The 21,547-nt window shown below is 37.9% G+C and overlaps 1 protein-coding gene across 2 annotated transcripts in view; it reads left to right on the plus strand.

Moving 5' to 3' along the window:
- The window catches only part of DAPK1 (death associated protein kinase 1), a 104,167-nt gene extending 83,734 nt beyond the window's left edge, over positions 1-20,433 (plus strand). For both annotated transcript variants that reach the window (XM_060762087.2, XM_060762086.2), the window contains exons 20-26: positions 2,136-2,358; positions 7,735-7,923; positions 9,092-9,289; positions 11,616-11,754; positions 14,168-14,288; positions 16,359-16,547; positions 18,027-20,433. In XM_060762087.2, the coding sequence (XP_060618070.2) occupies positions 2,136-2,358; positions 7,735-7,923; positions 9,092-9,289; positions 11,616-11,754; positions 14,168-14,288; positions 16,359-16,547; positions 18,027-19,259 (2,292 nt within the window). In that variant the 3' untranslated portion in view covers positions 19,260-20,433. The remainder of the gene's footprint in view (positions 1-2,135; positions 2,359-7,734; positions 7,924-9,091; positions 9,290-11,615; positions 11,755-14,167; positions 14,289-16,358; positions 16,548-18,026) is intronic.
- The last annotated feature ends 1,114 nt before the right edge of the window (positions 20,434-21,547 follow it).

A 21,547-nucleotide genomic window follows, 5' to 3' on the forward strand; every position in this document is an offset into this window, starting at 1 on the left:
TGAGGTCAACCAGCATCATCATCCTCCAATTCTAGGAAGGGGTACAGCTGACATATCAGCTGAAGCTAGTAGTAAGCATTCCTGGTTGTCGCATCTACCTGGACTGACATTTGGAGAGATCCAGGAGTCCTCTCGAGCTGCAAACTGTCTTTCAGGGGGAGTGTAACCCCATCCAGAACTGGTTAGAACACCTCCATCCAAAAGTTAGGACCCTTAATGGCTAGCACTTCTGTCTTATCTGGATTCAGTTTCAAATCATTTTTCTTCATCCAGCCCATTACCTCCTCCAGGATTTCATTCAAAATTGTTCTCTCCACACACACACCTACCTGTCACAGGAGCCTCTCCATCTTCCACCCACACTACAAACTCTGAAGGTTTTCCTGCCTTCCAGAACAGATATTAAAGTTCACACAGGGACACATGAGGAGGAGGGATTTGCCTTCTTCAAAGATTGCTGACAAACTTCTATAAATTCATTGCAACTTATGAAAACTGTCAGATCTTGGCCAAAATCCATACCCGCTGAAATGACGAGAAACAATACCACCCACAGTACCATAAATGTGCTGGGGAGAGTGCCATAGGCGGTCCTTTTTTCTCCCACCATTTTAGTGTGCAAAAACTATATAAAGCAACCAACCATAAAATAGATGTAGAAATTTAGAAAGGACAAAGACACGATAAAATTAGAACAGTGGAAAAATCTATATATAGACTTTAAACCAAAGACAAACACATCTCCAAATAGTTATCTATATGGAGGGCATATGTGTATGTGACACAAAGAAGGCTTGAACGGTTTGTAACTTCATCTGTTGATACTGGAAGGTGGACATTTATCTTTCAGTGATGAATTGGAAGGATGGAGAATCAATTTTCACAGACCAGTACTTAATTTTCAAAGGGCAGATAAATAGTTTGAAAGCACACACAATTCTCCAAATTTTGGGGACTGCTTAAACACAGAATTAGTACAAACAATAACCTACCTCCAAAAGAAATACACATATGGTAATTGCAGTGCCAGCAGTTCACCAGCTTACTGAACTCTTTGAAGAAAAGGCGTTTTGGTGTTCAATGTGCACAAAATATTTTGCTGAATAAATTGCAGCTTACAGATAGGAAATAAAGCATTATACTTAGAAGCCAAAATTAAGCAAAGTAAGACAAATGGGCCCCCTGGTGGCGCAGTGGGTGAAACTGCTGAGCTGCTGAACTTGCTGACCGAGGAGCAGGGTGAGCTCCCGTTGTTAGGCCCAGCTTCTGCCAACCTAGCAGTTTGAAAGTATGCAAATATGAATCGATCAATAGATACCACCTTGACGGGAAAGTAATGGCATTTGATGCAGTCATGCTGTCCACATGGCCTTGGAGGTGTGCTGGCTCTTTAGCTTAGAAATGGATATAAGTCAGACATGACTAGACTTAATATCAGGGGAAACCGTTACTTTTACCTAAAACAAATGGCATTTTAATTCCATCTGTCCCATATCCATGGTTAGCACATTTAATAACCACCAACAAATATATATCATATGGAGAGAGCCTACACATGCATAACTGATGCTCTTTAAACTAGAGTGTGTATTTGTGTGTGTGTGTGTGTGTGTGTGTGTGTGTTTAAAGAAAAGGGGAATTTTGTGTTAATAATAATAATAATAATAATAATAATAATAACTTTATTTATATCCTGCCACCATCTCCCTGAAGGGACTTGGAGCAGCTCACAAAACACTCCAGGGTGCACATACAACAGGTAAAAACAGCATAAAAGTTTAAAACAAGTCACATAAAATTATAAAATCACAGTGAAACAGTAGGTGGCAGTATCTATTGAATCAATACATTTCCCCGATTATCCTTCCCGTTCAAGTGGGCATGAGTAGTTACATACATCCCATTCATAAAAATATTGACAATCAGACACAGTTTTGTACATCAAGTCTCTCCTACTTAAATATTCTGGTTTCTTTTCAGATCCTATTAATCCGGCACCTTTTACTTTCATAAGAATACTGAGCCTTACAGCTATTCTAAAAACATATTATGGAATGTCTGAAATGAAAACATATTTGATCTGTCTTTTCACCTCAAAAGTATATGTCTGTTTTGTTCTTTGCTTTCACCTTTAGGATACACACAGAGCAATGTTCATCCACCAACTTAGACCTACTCATAATCTGCAACCAAGGATAAAACTTAAGCTCTTTGGCCATTCAGCATCTGGGAAAACGGCTCTGGTAGAGTCCTTGAAGTGTGGTCTTTTGAGAAGCTTTTTCAGAAGGCGCAGACCAAGGCTTTCTTCTACAAACTCAGTCAGGTTTCCTCCTTCACCATTATCTAATAGGCCAACAGGTAATATTTAAATGTTTCTTTAAGTTGTAGCTATTAATGACAACCATTATTGGTATTAATCATATTTTTGAGACACATAGTAAGGGGAATAGGTTTATCATAGCACTATTCCAATGTTGATAAAATATTTTTCCATGTATTTATTTATTTTACTTAGATCATGTATGCCCTTCCTTTCAGTCAAAATTGCTCCAAGAACATCTTACAGGTTGTTAATTCAACAGAAAAAGATGTGTGTACCATCATTAGGCAAGCTAAGTGTACCTTGCGAAGGAAACGGAGAAATACTGCAAATCAATTGTGTATTTCTGGGCAGGAGGTATTCATCATTCATTTTGCCACACTAGTGACACAGTTGAGTATTATTAGATCTCTAATAATTTATACAGGCTCATGGATGTGGAGGTAGAAAGAGCTAGAGTCACTACTCCTCCACAAATTATTATTGAGAAAGATGTATGCTGCTAGAAAAACGCAATATCCATGAAGCTTATTATGCAGGGCTAACCAGGTTCTTATAAACTTGACATTTACGAGAAAAACACATCTCAACAAGTAATATTATTCATCAAAATAACAATACAGAAAGCTAAAAAGCATCAAATATTAAAATTATAAACCTCCATCAATGTCCAGATGTTTAAGACTTTGACTCCAAGGATCTCTGACTATTGGCCAAAGTAGCTGAGGTTCCTGGAAGTGGAAGTTTGAAATAACTGGAAAAGAGTTTAGAAATTCCTGTACTTGACCATACACTTCAAACTTAATTCTTCAGTAAGACTAAGAACAAATAATATAGATTATAAATTTGGAATCTAGACCCAGACAATATTTGGCAATTTTTCATTAAGATGAGCAATTTGTCAAGAATTCTTGCCTCACTTTCATAGAGACTTAATAAATTTTGCTCTTCCAGAACCAATACTAATTACCTGATCCATGTAATAATTACAAAAATTTGGTATATCTGCAACAGGTGGCTGGCATTAAATAAATAAACTTATAATATCAGAGAAGAACTAACAAAAACAATGTATTTAAGGTAGTTATAAAATAGCTGCTGGATTGGACTTCCATCACAATGATTGTAAAATAAAAAGACTAAAAGTAATCCAGGAACATCTGGATTCATCTGATGAAGTGGATTGGAGTCCACAAAAACTTACGCTCAAAATTTCTTCCCTGGTTAGTCACGAATTTATATTGGATTCCTTAATGTGTTTTTATGCTAGAAGATAAACATGCTAGATGAAAATAGTTGTCTGTTTTGAGTAATTGAAGTTCTGCATCCTGAAGACCCACATGCAAAAGATATTGTGAGAATCCCTCTTCATTATTTTCTTAAACTAAGAAACAAATAATATTAGAAGAACCAAGGTTGGGTCACACTGAAGTGCTCTCTAGTCCCAATATTCTGGTGGCCAGTTTCAGTTACGTTTTGAAACCTATCAGCAGGTCATGAGTGCAACTGTAGTCTACATCTCATGTTCCCCAACAGTGAATATATAGAGGCGTCTGATATTCTATGTGAATACACAACAGTCCTGACTAATAACTATTGCTGGCCCTATAGTCCATTAATATATCCACTTCCCTTTTGAAGTCATCTGTTGAAATTATTATACAATTTTGTCCCAGGGAATTTCACAGTTGAACTATGTGTTATCTAAAGGAGTAACAAATTTAACATAATTGGTAGGCAAAGTTTCTTCCTTCCAGAGCCATGTTTCTTGTAGCTTTGAGCTTTTGACAGTTTTCATGAGGCTAAGGTTAGGCTGATGGGCAAATAAAGCACTTGCACCATCGTTATTCACCTGCACCATCATGTGTATTTTTGTAAAACAAATAGTAAATATGGAAGAAGGGCATATGAAATTAGGACAGAATTTTGGAAGGAGATTATCTGCCACAATACTGATCTGAATTCACTCACACACACATCCCTACTACTTGTTTTCATATAAGTTTGAAATATCTGGGCTGGTCCTTGTGAAGCAAGGGTTCCTGGGATTTTTTTAAAAAGCCATGCTTATATAACAGCAATTTGTATCACTTGGCAGATCCCTCTAGCAGTAGATCTCTATAGTGATCCAAACTGGCTGTTCACTTTTCTGTTATCTCCAAAATGACCTAATACTTCATTTACCTGACACCTGATTTCCAACTAAGCTTCAGGGCTTAGCATACAAAAAAAATTGAAGAAATCTCTTGGGTGCACAACACCATCCCATTTGACCATCTTTGAGAATCTCTGACATAAAAAGCATGGGTTTTTGTTAAAGTACACATTCAGCTTGAAAGATATGCTGTACATGTATTTATTCTTCCTTCTTGTGTCACCTTTCAGGGTAGGGAAATCGCACTTGTGGCAGGCCACAAGAGTTATACAAAGCTTAAGCCTGAGCCATTGCTATGTTTACTCAATTAAGTAAACACTATACTTCCTTTTCAGAAGCAACAACTGATCTTCTATATAAGTACAAGAATTTAATTTATGAGATATGAACTCAAAACTTGTTAGAACTGAGTTAATCATCGGCTGCACTTGTAATGTTCAGTTCATGGAAAGTGATATTTCCTATCTGTGCTGGAGTACTCCTATCATGTGGGTAACATATACAGTAGAGTCTCGCTTATCCAACATAAACGGGCCAGCAGAACATAGGATAAATGAAAATGTTGGATAATAAGGAGGGATTAAGGAAAAGCCTATTAAATGTCAAATTATGTTATGATTTTGCAAATTAAGCACCAAAACATCGTGCTTTACAACAAACGGACAGAAAAAGCAGTTCAATACATGGTAATGTTAAGTAGTAATTACTGTATTTACGAATTTAGCACCAAAACATCACAATTTGTGGAAACAGCTGTGAGTCTCGGTGGGAGGCAGGCTGCATTGGATAATAAAGAACGTTGGATGAGCGAAGGTTGGATAATCGAGATTCTACTGTATTAGAAAGAGCATTGACAAACTGGAAGACCAAAATTCGGAATCGATTTGAAATGGCTGATTTAACTACTGTATGGAATTGTTATAATATACCTTCAAGTCATTTCTGGCTGAACCTATTGTGTGATTTTCTTGGCAAAATTGTTCAAAAGGGATTTGTCTTTGCCATCCTCTGATGTTAGTGAGTGCAAATTGCTCACAGTCACCCATTGGATTCCCATGGTCAAGCGGACTTTCAAAGTGTGGTCTCCCAAAGTCCTAGTCCATGTCTCAAATCCACATTGGCTGTTCTGTATGGGTTTGTTTTTGTTGCTGTTTGTTTGTTTTAAATTTTTTAAGTGGAAACTGATATTTTGACATATTTAAAATGCATTAGTTTGAATTATGACATTGTTGTACAAAAATGTGGTCCTGGAAGCACATGTAGCCCTAGATCCTTGCCGATTCCCAGGCCATACTTTTCTCAATCAAACAAAGTTGAATTCCTTCTCGGCAAAACCAAGAGTGGCAATTAACCTTTATAAATAGACAGCAAGGTCTTGCGTTGTTACAATGAAAACCGTTTTCAAAACCAGAGGTGAACATCCAATCATTTCTTCATTAAGGGGGGCATCTTTGGTAACCACTGTTTCCAAAGAGCACCAGAGCAGAAAAATGAGCTATGGGTCTGCCACCATTACCCTTACCTAAATTTTAAGGATAATTTAAAGGCTTTAAAGTTATGTTTAACATTTTAAATAAGATAGTTGCTTGGCAGAAATTGCAGAAATAACTGACTGCATAAATAAATTGCTGGTATTACTCAATATGTATCTATCCTTTAATATTTCTGATAGTGTAATATTGAAATAAGAAGAAAGGAACATTTCATAAAACTATTACTCATATAAACCCTTATTAAATAACTGTCTTGAGTGCATTAATACTTTAATCGCTCTTGGGTGAATAGCTTAATGCTTCATGGTATGTTGTGCTGGTTTTGTTCTTCTTTGATGGGCAGTCTTCTCTAATGGGTGTATTCATTGATATAAAATGAAGAAAATCAAACTAGGTTCATCAAGTATTCTGAAAAAGTGACTGATGAGAATGCTTTTAGTATTAATGTAATCACGAATGTTAGTGATGTATTAATTCTTCTCACCACTGGAGGGTGCTAGTTGAATAAAAAGATGGTTAATATGTGTCCTTAATAAATGCAGCTTACTTAAATATCTTCAAAATGTTAAGGGCTATGAACAATCTGTCCACTTTAAATTCCACTTGCAAAAATCACAAATATGTTTTTTTACAAATTTATGGCACAAATTTATTTCTTACTGCAGCAGAACACTGTATATACCTCACAAAGTTCCTTCATTGAGTTTGAGAAGATTTCTTGACCAGTTGTCTTGCAGGGAGAGCAGGGCAGATAAGGATCTACTTTATATGAGCAGTCATTGAACACAATTCAAGAACCCTTCCCTCCCCCCAATATAGATAGATAGGATTGGGTTTTTTTTCGTGTCAGGGGCGACTTGAGAAAGTGCAAGTTGCTTCTGGTGTGAGAGACTTGACTGTCTGCAAGGACATTGTTCAGGGGACGCCTGGATGTTTTACCATCCTGTGGGAGGCTTCTCTCGTGTCCCTGCATGGGAAGTTGGAGCTGACAGAAGGGAGCTCACCCACTCCCTGGATTCAAACCACCGATGTTTCAGTCAGCAGTTCTACTGGCACAAGGGTTTTACAGAATTGTTATAATACAGGTTGAGTATCCCATATCCAAAATGCTTGGGGCTCGAAAATATTTTGAATTTTGGAATACTGTACTTCCATGTACGTACATAATGAGATATCTAGGTGATGTGGGATTCCAATTCTCAAGATGACATTCATTTATACTTTATGTATTATTTATTATTATTTATTTACTTCATTTATATATCGCTTTTCTCAGCCCTTGGGCAACTCAAAGCGGTTATATACCTTAACACAAAGTCTGAAGGTAATGTTATAAAATATTTTTTATAATACTGTGCACGAAACCATTGGAGCAGTAGAAACAAAACTGTTGCAGCCACCAATGTGAACAATTTCAGATTTTGGGAGAATTTCAGATCTGTAAATTCTGGGCAAGGGATGCTCCAGCTGTAACATCACATCATTTTAGATCTCTTTTTTGTTTTATGCCTAATTGTTTGGATAAAATCCTTTTGTTACTAAGGGTTTGTACAAACAGCCTATTCATCTTTAAAGAATATTTAGGGTTTTTATTGTGACTGATTTCTGTACACTTATAAATCTTAAAAGAATATACTTGGTGGATACTGATAGAACACTAAGGATATGTTTTCCTCCTCCTTTTTTTGGACTTTCTTTCTCCTTGCCTGTAGTTCTACATTATTGTGATATAATCTAGATGAAACTTTATATTTTATTTATTTCAGTTTCAGTAAGTATTACCAACCTGTATCCTGGCTGTGAGAATGTGAGTGTCAGAAGCCGAAGCATGATGTTTGAGCCAGGCCTGACCAAAGGGATGCTGGAAGTGTTTGTTTCGCCCTCTCACCATTCCCACTGCTCAGCAGACGATCAGTCAACCAAGGCCATTGACATTCAGAATGCTTACTTGAATGGTAAAATTGGAACTGTCAATCTATAATTGTTCTCTTTTATTTCAAGAAGCAGCATCCTGCGTGCAAGGAACATTCCCCCTCTAGATTCATTTTTAAAATTGTATTAATATATTATTCAATCCAATTATTTTCTTAAGACATCATATGTACAATGTAAAGTAGTGGTTCCCAACCTTTTTTTGATCACTTGACCAGGGACCAACATTAGTACCAAAGGGGTTACAAATCAGTTTTTGGTCAACTTTAGATTCATTTTGGTTATGTGAGGTGCTGATTCAGAAAATTGGATCAGCTCTAGTTTCTGATACAGAACATATTCCATCCAATAGTCGCCATCTGCTCATGCAGAGAAAAACATATTTAATAATTTAGACCTGATGCGGTAGTAGTACTCTTTCATGGGTAGTCAGCCTCTCTCCTCCTGACATCCTCGTTGCCTCAGCACTATAAGTGGGTTTCGTGAGACCAGCCACCCTCGTTGCCACATGGTTTTGAGGCAACGGTGTAGTAATGGTGAGGTCATGGACCATATTTTCGTTCCTGCGGACCACTGGTGGTCCATGGACCACAGGTTGGGAACCACTGATCTAAAGAATGTTATACTCAGTTGAATGCATCATAGCAGCATAATAAATGCAAAGGATTGGCTATACTATGTTTTGTCAACACACTATCTGTAAAAATATTAATAATTTAGGCAACAATCTTATGGTTCATTGAAAACAGTTACCTTAGGAAAAACACAAGTTTCAAGATCTTTATCTTCACCTGAGCAATAAAGCATGGTGTTTGGAATTGTCATTTTACAAAGTCCTTAGCCAAGTCTGCCAAAGGGTGCTGGTACTTCACCAAACTACAGCTCCCATGATTCCATAGCACTGAGCCATGGCACTTAAAATGGTGTCAAACCACATTAATTGTAAGTGTAGATGCACCCTATATTCTTTCACAGTTGCTGTTGGGAGAGGTTGGATGGGAGTTATCATAGCACGTTTTCTATTGCTTTTCATAGAAAACATTGTTAACACTGGAAAAGTTGTCTTGTTTTGATTGTAATCTGGAACACATTATAACTTAGACAAATGACTTATAGGAGTGTGGTCTCTGCGTCTGACAATGGTATTTCATTTTTTTAATTGTTTTGATAACATGTATTTGCTTATTGCAGGAGTCGGTGACTTTAGTGTGTGGGAATTCTCTGGGAATCCTGTGTATTTCTGCTGCTACGATTATTTTGCTGCAAATGACCCCACCTCAGTTCACATTGTGCTTTTTAGTCTTGAAGAGCCCTATGAGATCCAATTGAACCAAGTGACCTTTTGGCTTAGTTTCCTTAAATCCCTTGTCCCAGTTGAAGAATCTATAGGTATGCTTTAAAACATGTTACTTCTAGCAAGCCATGTGCCATATGAGAGAAAAAAGCAGCATTTGTCAGTAGTATTGTAGATATTCTGTGTTGTGTTATTCCATGCACCTTATCACTCCAAATCATTTTGTACAAAATTCACTGTACATTTAATGAACCCCTTTCCTCCTTTGTTAAATTCATTTCTTAAATAGAATTATTGGTCAGATGCCTCGACTGGCCGTGTTTATAAATCATATTATTTTTTGTAAAATATTAAATTATTTTGATTCATGTGTTTTAACCAACACTATTAATTAAGCTTTATCATAATAAAGCACTTTTCAACTATTGTGACAATTTCTTGGAATAACAAAGTCAAGATATCTGACCACCAACTAAAATTCTGTCCAAATCATCTGCTGTGCTGCTAAAACACGTGTGCAACAAAGACATTAATTAAGTGATCAGATTATCATGGGACCATAAGATGCTCTATTTCACACTGACAATGACAGATGTGTCTCTCAGTGTTCTAGCTAATGCTAAAACAATTTTTATCTCTAGCAAGTGGTATTCTGATTCAAATCCGGAATTTAATTGGATTTTTTCCAGATTAGTGAAACATAACATTGCTGAGGAATGACAAGCTGCCCAGTGTGTTTCTTGTACAATATTTTTATGAGAGTATTAATGCACCAGCAGAAAAGAAATACCAGATCTGAAAACTGTTCTGTTGTCACTGAAGTACAAGTTGAGTTTTTGTGTGCTTTGAGAACAAATTTGAACAATATTTGAAGAAAAAAACATTTAAATGTATGCAGCAGCTAACGTCAGTTTGCAAAACCTCTTAAACAGTTTAATAAAATAATACAATGTTATCAATTAAGATTTTAAAAATATTCCTTGAACTATTGAAAACGCTGATTATTATCTAGCCAGAAATACAGCTTGATCTTGCCTCCAACATTCATGAAGCTATTGATGCCCCAGAATTTGCTCGATTCCAAAATCAGATAAATATTTATTTATTTGAAGTATTTATATTCCGCCCTTCCCACCCCGAAGGGGACTCAAGGCGGATCATGGAACACATATTTGGCAAATGTTCAATGCCATTATACACTGACAAGACAGACAACTGTACATAGAGGTCTTTGGCATCTTGGAGGCTGTACGCTATTCCAGCCATGGGGGTGGAGGGTGGTTGCTGCCGCTCCATCTTCCCTACTAAAGAGCTTTGTTCATAAACTTCTTCCTTGACCAAATCGCCGGCATTTTTTCTGGCATTTCCTTATGGATCCCTTAAATACTTCCCCACTATAAAGCAGTGCCTATTTATCTACTCACATTTGTTTTCAGATTGCTAGGTAGGCAGAAGCTGGGATAAAGCCCAGGAGCTCACCCCAACCTGGGATTTGAACTGTTAACCTCTGATTGGCATGATTTACTGCAGCTGGCACTTAACCTTCCATTGAGACATAGATTTCTCAGTGGAAGGAATATGCTGACCATTCAGTAGTGTTTGTTTGTGCAGGAATTTATGTGCATATAAACATGCCTTTAAATCAGCTTTGAAGTTAGATTGCATTTGGAGTAAGTTTTAATAAATATCACAGTTAATTCCATGCTGGGTTGAGCATGCTTATGATCCATGAAAATCAAGAAACAGGTGCATTTTGTGTGTGTAGTATTAACATTGAAGGATATGGTTGTCCCTATTCACATTTCTTTGATGTTATGGTTGAATATTTGTTACATTACAGGTAAATGCTATGGAATTAATGTCAATGTGTCCAAATGTGTGGGGTTTTTTTTCTTTTTCCACATTACGTTTAACCAAGCAGGTTATATGAATTTATGTTCAGTGCTGTTACCTCATTCATGTCCCATTTGTGTCTTTCTCTCTCTCATTCTTTTCCATGGTATCTCCCAGGCTTTCCTACTTAACTCTCACTTAAATGAGAATTCTTTATTTGTGTAAGTACTGTAAAGTTGCATTCATACCTGTGTATGAATGGTTTTATTTAAACACCATTCATTTCCTTCCTGTAATAATCTCAACCATAAACCTGTAGCATTATAGATCAGTAAAGTCAATAGAGAGTTTTTAATTGAGAAAAACAATTGCCAGACTCTTCCAGTATATATTTAGGTTATAGCGAAATAGATGGCTTATGAAGAGTTATAGCAATTTGTAACATCTTTTATATAACGCAGCAGTAGAATTATTTGAAATGATGTTACTGCGTCACACTAATTGCCATCAGGTCTTTAGGATGATGAAATTTGTGGAAATAGATACATTTTCTTTCCTAAAATCTTTTCTTTCTCTTCCCTCATAAAGCATTTGGAGGAAAGCTGAAAAGTCCTTTGCACGTGGCCCTGGTGGCTACCCATGCGGACATTGTCAATCTTCCACGTTCTCCTGCAGGAGAGTTCCTATATGACAAGGATTCTTCACTTATGAAAGAAATTAGGAATAGGTAAGGTGCAAAGAACAGCGTTGGTGCATTAACAGGTGTATTAAGAAATGAACTTTTCTTCTTCATGGTCTTTTTTTTTATCGTGTCAGAAGTGACTTGAGAAACTGCAGGTCACTTCTTTTTTTAAAAAAATATTTTATTAAGGGATAGAATAGGGGTACATTAGCAGGTTACTTCTTAACTTACTTATCTTAAATAAAATATACATAGTGCATAGCAGATGTAGAATAGTGATTAAAGAACAACCACCACCCATGCAGTGGAAAGAAAGAAAGAGACAAAAATTTATTTTTTAAAAGAGAAGATGAAGAAGAAAAAGAGGGGGGGGGGAGGATGAAGAATAGGAATAGATGAATTAATCTCTTGTTTCCTCTGGCATGGCCAAAATTAGAGTCATCTAAGATTTCTTTCTTCTTCGATCTCTCCTCTCCACTTCTTCCTTATATGTGACTTAGATTTTGAAAAAAAGCTTTTAATCAGAGTCCATTTAATCTTTTCTGTAGTTGGTCTCGGGCTGTTCCTAAGAGATTTTGATAGGCTATCCATAATTACGATGTCCAAGATTTTAATTTTCCAGTCTTCTACTGTAGGTATCTCTTCCCTCTTCCAAGTTTTGGCATATATTAATCTAGCAGCGGTGGCCAAATGGAAAAATAGGAATTCTGTATTTTTACCTGTATCGAAATCCATTATGCCTAAGAGGCAGTATTATGGTTTTAGTTCTATTTTTAGTCCCAGAATCTTCTGTATCATTTTGTGGGTCCATGTCCAAAATTTATTGGCCTTCTTACATGACCACCAAAGGTGGAAAAAGTTCCTACCTTTGTTTTACACTTCCAACATTTGTCAGACAGAGTTTTGTAACACTTTGCTAATTTGCTTGGTGTGATGTACCACTGATACATCATTTTAATCTAATTTTCCCGTAGGTCATACGAGATGATAAATTTTAATTTATAATTTTGTATTTTTCCCCAATCTGTGTATCTTATAGGGTGCCCAATATTTGCTTCCCACTTAATCATACAATTCTTTATTTGATTCTTCTCAGTTGACCATGTTAGAAGAATTTTGTATATTTTTGTAATCACCTTCTTCCCAGCTGTCATTATCTTATCCCATAAAATGCATGTCACTTCTGATGTGAGAGAATTGGCTGTCTGCAGAGACGTTGCCCAGGGGATGCATGTGGGAGGCTTCTCTCATATCCCTGTATGGGAAGCTGGAGCTGACAGTTGGGAGCTTACTTCAACTTGCAGATTTGAACCGCTGACCTACAGGTCAGCAGTTCAGCCGGCACAAAGGTTTAACCCATTGTGCCACCACAGCTCCTTCATGGTTTTTGTCCATCACATAGAAGCATTCTGCACCTTACAGGCAAGCAACCTTTTCTTGACCTTGATTTCTGGCTTGAGGACAAAGGCAGGATGTAAATAAAGCAATGGTGATGACCATGAAGATGATTAATTATCATTATGTACTGTGTGTATGAGCAAATCTCAGATCAACTTTAGGCATTGAGATTGGTGTCACTGTAACACTAAAGAGCATCACTACCAACAGGAATATCCTAAGGCAAATAAATGCCCAAATGGTAATGCAGCAGAAACATTAAGGGACAAGATCAGTTTACAGCAGTGGTTCTCAACCTGTGGATCCCCAGGTGTTTTGGCCCTGCCAGTTTACCACTGTTAGGATTTCTGGGAGTTGAAGGCCAAAACATCCGGGGACCACTGGTTTACAGTTTACCAGATATCAGACAGAAGTTCCCCTTGCAACTTAAATGCAGTTATTGCCCCAATGATAGGACCTGCAGGATCGCAGAAAGCAGCCAACTGATCAACTGAGTGTATAACATTTTACAGTCACTCACATAGGATGCATCCAGACTGCCGAAAATGTCAGGAAGTGCCAGATTTTGTTCCTACTCTTTCTAATTTTATTTTAGAGATTCATACATGTTTTGTTTTGCCCAGAATATTTTCTTTCAGCTCCTGACTGACTGATAAGTCCTAGATTTTGTTGCTATTCTTTCTGATGTTATACTGGGTTAAAATAAAGCCATCTGGGAAGCGGGTGTACAAAGTCCCACTATGATCAGAGATTTTAAAACCAGCTCTCCAAATTGGTTTATTTAAACCCTGACTTCTCAATAAATCAGAACTAGAGAAGTTGTGACTTATTCACTTTGATTAATTCAATCAACAGTCAGAGAAAGGCTGCATAGAAATTCCCAAAATAAATAAATTGTGGATTTTAGATTCCAGTTGATTGAATTATGCACAGTTAGAATAACCCACAACATCCCGAATTCAAACATAATATGTGATATGGATCCTGATTTGCAGCATTCCTTCAATTAAAAAAGCTAAGAATGAAATGGGTTAAATTAAGAGGTTCTCTTTTTTTGTAGGTTTGGGAATGACCTCCATATTTTGGATAGATTATTTATTTTGGATGCTGGTGCATCTGGATCAAAAGATATGAAGATTCTCCGAAATCACCTTCAAGAATTGCGTGGTCACATTATCTCTGTAAGTCAATGTTTTTCATTGTCAAGCATCTTCTCATTTTGCATGCATTGTGTGTTACTAAAGGTATCTTGTAAGTAGAGCTTAAACTAAGGACCTTATCAGATGAGCAGGGGTAAAGTGGTGGAAATTGTGGGGCAGTGGAGGGAACCATCAGGCTCTGTCACCACCTGTCAGGCCCAGTAGTCTCCCTTCCCACAATGTTTCCCCATCTGTCCCTGCTTCCCCTTCGGCTCCTCCTGTTCTTCAGTGCGTCATGTAATGGTTTCCAGGGGACTCTGTGCTGGCAGAGGAGAGAAGCGGGGGGGGGGGGGGGGAAGACGCTCATTCTCTGCATCTGATATGGTCATGTATCTCAATGGGATACAGCAGATTTGTTTAGTTTCGGTCTGATTGCCCTGTGCTGGTGAGTAGGAAAATCACTCTGTATTTCAAAGGAAGAAACTGACAACAGCATATCTGAGTATTCCTTGCCTAAGAAAGCCCTATGAAATTCATTAAATCACCATAAATTGACAGGCAGCTTCATGAAACAAACATCACATATATATTTGTCTCTTTTTGTACTTGAAGGAGAAGTGAAATTGTATTACAGATGTAATTTTATGTTATTTAAAAACCCACGTTTTGTCATTAGACCAGTATAGCAGGGTTTTTTTAATGCCTTGGTTCTCAACCTGCGTGTCCCCAGATGTTTTGGCCTTCAACTCACAGAAATCCTAACAGCTGGTAAACTGGCAGGGATTTCTGGGAGTTGTAGGCCAAAACACCTGGGGACCCACAGGTTGAGAACCACTGTTTTAATGGTTCAATAATGTTCCATTTTGAACTTGTTCTTCAGAAAAGCACTGACAGTATTCCCATTTGAATCATTTCTATTAAGAAACCCCTGAAGTTAAACTACTTTATTATCACAATAATATTATAGGAAACTTAGGCTGAGAGTGTATGAATTCCCTAGTTTGAACTTGTGTCTCTTCAGAAAGTGTCCCGCAGTTATTCGTCTTTGTATTCTCGTCATGTTTATATGTATTATTGAAGTTTCATTTATTCAGTCATTTTCACTTCCCTCAGTTTCAAAAGAGGATTTACTCTGATTTTTTGAACAAATGGCAAAATGTAATATATATGCAGAAGCATGTCTTTTAGTATTTTCCAGCATTGTATTCTATACTGCTGATGTTATTACTTGTACTTTGCTACCAGATCTTCTTGAGTGTAAACTTCTGCATTTTCAGATAAATCTTTGCCAGATACTTCATCTTTGCAGTTTGCTTATTGACCTCAGAGAATGCCAGCTTAAATTTGACTGTATCACTGGCTTCAACAGACGGTTTTGCCAGAGGCAGGACTCTCAAGCCAAACTTCCTAAGGAATATGTTTCAGCTTGTAATGTGATGTAAATAAATCTATTGTTCCAGAGCCATTAAGACTCCTAGCACTGTCAACAACAAATCAATTGAATCAGGGATAACTTTACACTTAAGAGCATAAACTTACATTTTAAGTTTGTGCAATTACTGTAATACTGAAATTGTACCAAAAAAGTCACTGTTATGTTTCAGAAAGTTTATGATGGTATAAACTTCCAAAAATATGTAATTCTAACTAAACAAATGACTTGGAAACAAAAAATATAAACATGCTACGCGTCCTTACTCCCGAAAATGTATTTTATATGAGCTGTGAACTATGGGACACATTCACTTGTAAACAGATGCCGTTGTGTCCTGCTTTAACAGTTTGAGCTTTTCTACCTATAATTAACATAATGCATTTTTTTTTAAAAAAATCTGTCTCATATTCCCAGGAAAAACCAAACAGAAGCAGGGATGACAGGATAATACAGCACCCATTTTAGGAAAGATGAACACACACAGATGCAGTTATGCTAATGTTACTTCTGTTGTGATATAACTTCATAACTAATTCCAGTAAATGAAGAGAGATCCAAACATAGTTGCTTCCTTCCAATCTAGAAGGGCTTTCAAAATAAAATCCATTTTTCCTAGATAAAAAGAACAATTTGCATTTCAGAATTAAAAACAATGACCACTATGGTGTTTCTCATAGACATGTCCACCTATGACTCACTTGTGTGAAAAAATCATCTCTACCTTGCCATCCTGGAGAAAAATGAATGGACCCAACCAACTCATGTCATTGCAGCAGTTTGTGTATGATGTGCAAGATCAGCTTAATCCATTAGCAAGTGAAGATGAACTAAGACATATAGCCCAACAGTTGCACAGTATAGGAGAAGTAAGTAATATGAAATAATTTCATCAACTGTATGTATATAATACTATATAATTTTCTATCCTGTCAAAAGAGGTTGGAAAATATATGTCTGGTTTGGTGGCTAGCAATAGCTTGTCATTAATGCAGCACTTGCATGAATACCCTTTCATGTAATTTATCTGATGTTTATATATTTTACAAGACCTCTGTTAGGCAAGGCATGGCCCGAAATTATGACTGGCCCAAGATTCTCCATGACTGAACAAGAATGCAGTCTTTCTATGGATAAACCTAGTTATCTTTCGTTTGCTATACCTTAGCCTTTGTCTTCTCAGGAACTGGGCAACCAAACCAGAGGGCTCCCATTTCTACATTTCTCTAATAATGATTTCTGTTTTCTTGACTGGGTTGGAGTCATGTGAAACTACAAAATCATAGTATCAGAAGGGACCCAGTGCATGATTTGTAGTTAGAGCATCCCTAACAGAATTCAGAGTACCTTTGAACATGTGGAAGGTATTTTCAATTCAGAAATGAGTTGCTTTTAAATCTTGCACTGGAACGTTTTGCTAGAAAACGTGATGTGCTGACCAATTCTGAATGTAGATTTCCAGATTTTAGTAATACTTTCTTCCATATATCTTTAGGCTGTAGCCTAAATTGAATAACATTGCCATGTAATTTTCCTTTTCCAGCTCTTTTGAAACTCACTTTAAATTCATGCCCAGGCTCCTAAGAAGTAGTACCAAGACCTAATTTCCTTCCAGTTCCCGAGCTGCATTTCAGCCTTATGAGTTCTTCTTATCAGTAGACATTATCTACATGTGGTGCAATGGGTTAAACCCTTTTTTTTTTTTGTCGTGTCAGGAGCAACTTGAGAAACTGCAAGTCGCTTCTGGTGTCAGAGAATTGGCCATCTGCAAGGACTTTGCCCAGGGGAAGATTTTATGTTTTTATCATCCTTGTGGGAGGCTTCTCTCATGTCCCCGCATGAGGAGCTGGAGCTGATAGAGGGAGCTCATCTGCCTCTCCCCGGATTCGAACCTGCGACCTGTCGGTCAGCAGTCCTGCCAGCACAAGGTTAAACCCTTGTGCTGGCAGAACTGCTGACCAAAAGGTCAGCTGTTTGAATCTGGGGAGCCCCCCCCCCCCGTCAGTTCCAGTTTCTCATGTGGGGACATGAAAGAAGCCTCCCACAGGATGGGGAGACATCCGGCCATCCCCTGGGCAATGTATTTTTTAAACAGTACAAAAACGGTGTCCTATTAATATAGGACTGGAATGAAATGAAGACAAGGGCCATGCGAGCATGTGCCCAGGTTTATACTTTATGTTTGCAAATATAAAATTTGCCATTAGGTACAGAATCAGGCATCACAGGAATCTGAACACTAGTCGTCCTTTTATAGTCAGTGACTCACTTTGAATTCAGAAACCATGATGATTACAGCTGTGTTCTTTTATTTGAATCTGACAAAGGACTTTCCTTTCATTGAACAGATCAATATCATGCAGAGTGAAACTGTCCAAGATGTTGTCCTACTGGATCCTCGTTGGCTGTGTTCAAATGTCCTTGGAAAACTTCTATCGGTAGAAAACCCTAAAGCTCTCCACCATTATAGAGGTCGGTATACAATAGAAGACATTCAGCGCTTGATACCAGACAGTGATATAGAAGAACTTATACAAATCTTGGATGCTATGGATATCTGTGCCAGAGATCTCAGCAGTGGGACAATGATTGACATCCCTGCCTTGATCAAGACTGATAGTCTCCATAGATCTTGGGCTGATGAAGAGGATGAAGTTATGATTTATGGTGGTGTAAGAATTGTTCCTGTGGAACACCTAACGCCGCTTCCTTGTGGAATTTTCCACAAAGTTCAGGTGAATCTGTGTAGGTGGATTCATCAACAGAGCACAGAGGGAGATGCAGATATACGTCTTTGGGTAAATGGATCGAAGATTATGAACCGTGGAGCCGAGCTCCTTGTATTACTTGTCAACAATGGTCAAGGAATTGAAGTTCAAGTTAGAGGCCTGGAAACAGAGAAGATCAAATGCTGCTTGTTCCTAGACTCTGTGTGCAGCACCATTGATAATCTAATGGCCACAACATTGCCAGGTCTCTTAACAGTCAAACATTATCTCAGCCCTCAGCAACTGAGGGAACATCATGAACCAATAATGATCTACCAGCCAAGAGATTTTTTCCGGGCACAGAGTCAAAAGGAGACTTCGCTGACAAATACCATGGGTGGATACAAAGAAAGCTTTAGCAGTATATTGTGCTTTGGGTGTCTTGACGTCTATTCCCAGGGAAGCTTGGGGATGGATATACATGTATCAGATCTGAATCTGCTTACAAGGAGGAAACTGAGTCGGCTTCTGGACCCACCTGATCCCATGGGCAAGGACTGGTGCCTTCTTGCCATGAACTTGGGCCTTCCTGATCTTGTGGCAAAATACAACACGAACAATGGGAATCACCATGACTTCATATCAAGCCCATCCTATGCCCTTCTGCATGAATGGGGAAATTCCCCTGAAAGTACTGTGGGCATCCTCATGTCCAAACTGAGGGAACTGGGCCGCAGGGATGCCGCTGACTTTTTACTGAAAGCATCCTCCGTGTTTAGAGTCAGTCTAGATGCAAATGGCCAAGAAGCCTATGCTTCGAGCTGTAACAGTGGGACATCGTACAATTCAATTAGCTCGGTTGTGTCTCGATGAAAGTGAATTCCAGAAAGCGCACATTTTTCTAATCATAAATGGTAAGGAAGGGTTCTGTATGGCAGTTTTCTACATATTGATAAGTGTCTACATTTATGGCTTGCCACCATTCTCCAGCATTGCTTTTAAATGACCAATCTACTTTTTAACTGTGACTTGTTGCTCTTATTTTAGTTCTAAAAGGCTGGCGTACTTCTTGTATTTTACAGTTCTGATTATCCATTGTGCTGCTTAGTCATTTTACATGGAAAGACTCCAGCATTTTAATAACCAAGAGGGGTTTTTTTAAAAAACAAAACAAAAACAAAACAAGAAATACTTTTTCTTGACAGAAGATGACAATGTAATGTGATTAAAGCTCATTTCTTATGTCCTTATTTTTATTCATTGTGCTTGTTTAATTTTTTTTTAAAAAAGAAATATTTATAGCAAAACCATGCTAGTCTGTTTGGATTTTAATACCAAGCTTAGGAACAAAAAAGCGAGTGCCTTTTGCAGAAGATAATGTGGTTAAAATCAAGTGATCCTGTTGAAGCTGTAAGACAATGCTACCTCTATTTCACTGTCTGCATGCTGGTTGTTACAAGTGGTGCTTGCCTTTGTGTTTTCCTGAAGTTTCAAGATATTAGGTAATATGGCGTTCGTTCCGATAAAGAGCTCTCATGTTGGATACCATGAGAGCGGAAACATGTAAGACATTATCCGTTTTTATTTCCGTTGAAGTGGAATGAAAACTTTTAAAACCCATGACTTTGCACCTTCCATTATTTCCACATATCTCAGGTAAAGGTTTGACACAAATGTAAAGTTCACCAAGGCACATATACAAGTGTTAGCTAAATGGACTTATTCTGTATTAAACAGTGATCATTTGTGAGAAAAAGCAAATGGTTTCACTTTCAGATACTAGTGTGCTTATTTCTTATACTTGAAGGTTTTGCTTTTTTTTTTAAATCGAGGAAAGCAAGAATTCCTTGCAGTGAGAGAACTTCAAATTGGTATGAGGGAACAAGACCATTTCTTCTGTTCTAAAAAGCATGTAATTTTAATGTGTATATACATATATAGTGTATGTATATATATTAATATGGCTTTCCTTAATCTTTGTTGTAGTAAAATTTAAAAGGATTTTTTTACAAATAAACTGTTGCCTATTGCAACTTTTTCATCACAAGTCCTAGCTGCATTTTTATCATTCTACAAAAACGGAGCACAAACAGCAGAAAATTATTTGGTCTGTTGGCATACAAATGTATTAGAATCCTAACAATTTGACTTCAGCAGCTGCACACAACCTATATACTGATTGTTTTCCCCAAGCAGCGTATGCCTGCCCACTCACCCCTTTCAGTTACGGCACTTCACTCGGCTGAGTCCAAAAGCTCTGGGTTGAAGAGAGCTAGAATTCGATTCCCTGCTAAGCTATGGGACACCATCCCCACCCCCAGTGACCTGGGAAAGGTTGCATAGTCTCAGTTGCAGAAAAACCCTGTGATAGCTTCACCCTAAAGCAGGCCTGCACTATGTGTGGACCTCCAGATGTTTGGGACTCCAACTCTCAAAATTCCTTACCAGTTTGTCAAATGGTCAGGAATTCTGAGAGATGAAGTCCACAGGGCCACAGGTTGTGCAGGCCTGTCTTAGCGTCACCATAGATTGGAAACAATGTGAAGGCACATAGCAACAACAGCAACAAAGAATATGGTATTTCGTCGCATTTTAATCTCTTTTTGGCTGAAAGCGGATGCAATTACTGTGCAGTGAAAAAAATTCTGTTTGTTGCAAAATCAGTCCTCCTCAGTGGGTCTGGGTTGTGTGCAGGTGGACTTTTCATCGTGAGCAGTGAGCAGATTCCCTTTGGGCACTGCTGTGGTGCCCCACTTGCTCACCTACCCACTCAATCATCTCTACGGCACTTCACTTTTACTGGATTGAAGAGAGCCAGTATTGTCTTGCTATTCAGCCCAGTGCTTTCATACTCGGCCAAGTGACACACTGTAGTTCGATGGGGGCAAGTGGGTGACCTTGGGCAAGTTACATATTCTCAGCCCCAGAAAAACCCGTGAAAGCTTCAATTTAAGAGTCACCATAAGTTGAAAATGACCTGAATGCACACAACAGCAAAGGATTTGTTAACACATAAAGTAATAGGAGGAACTGTGGAGTCCCTCAAATATTGTATGGCTACCGCAGCTCCCAGGATTCCTCACAATGTAGCTATTTTGGCTAGGTCTACTAATAGTTGCATCTCATCCAACAGTCATCTGGCTGCATGAATCCCATCCTTG

This window comes from Anolis sagrei, chromosome 2, assembly GCF_037176765.1.
Source record: "Anolis sagrei isolate rAnoSag1 chromosome 2, rAnoSag1.mat, whole genome shotgun sequence".
Classification (NCBI taxonomy): Eukaryota; Metazoa; Chordata; class Lepidosauria; order Squamata; family Dactyloidae; genus Anolis; species Anolis sagrei.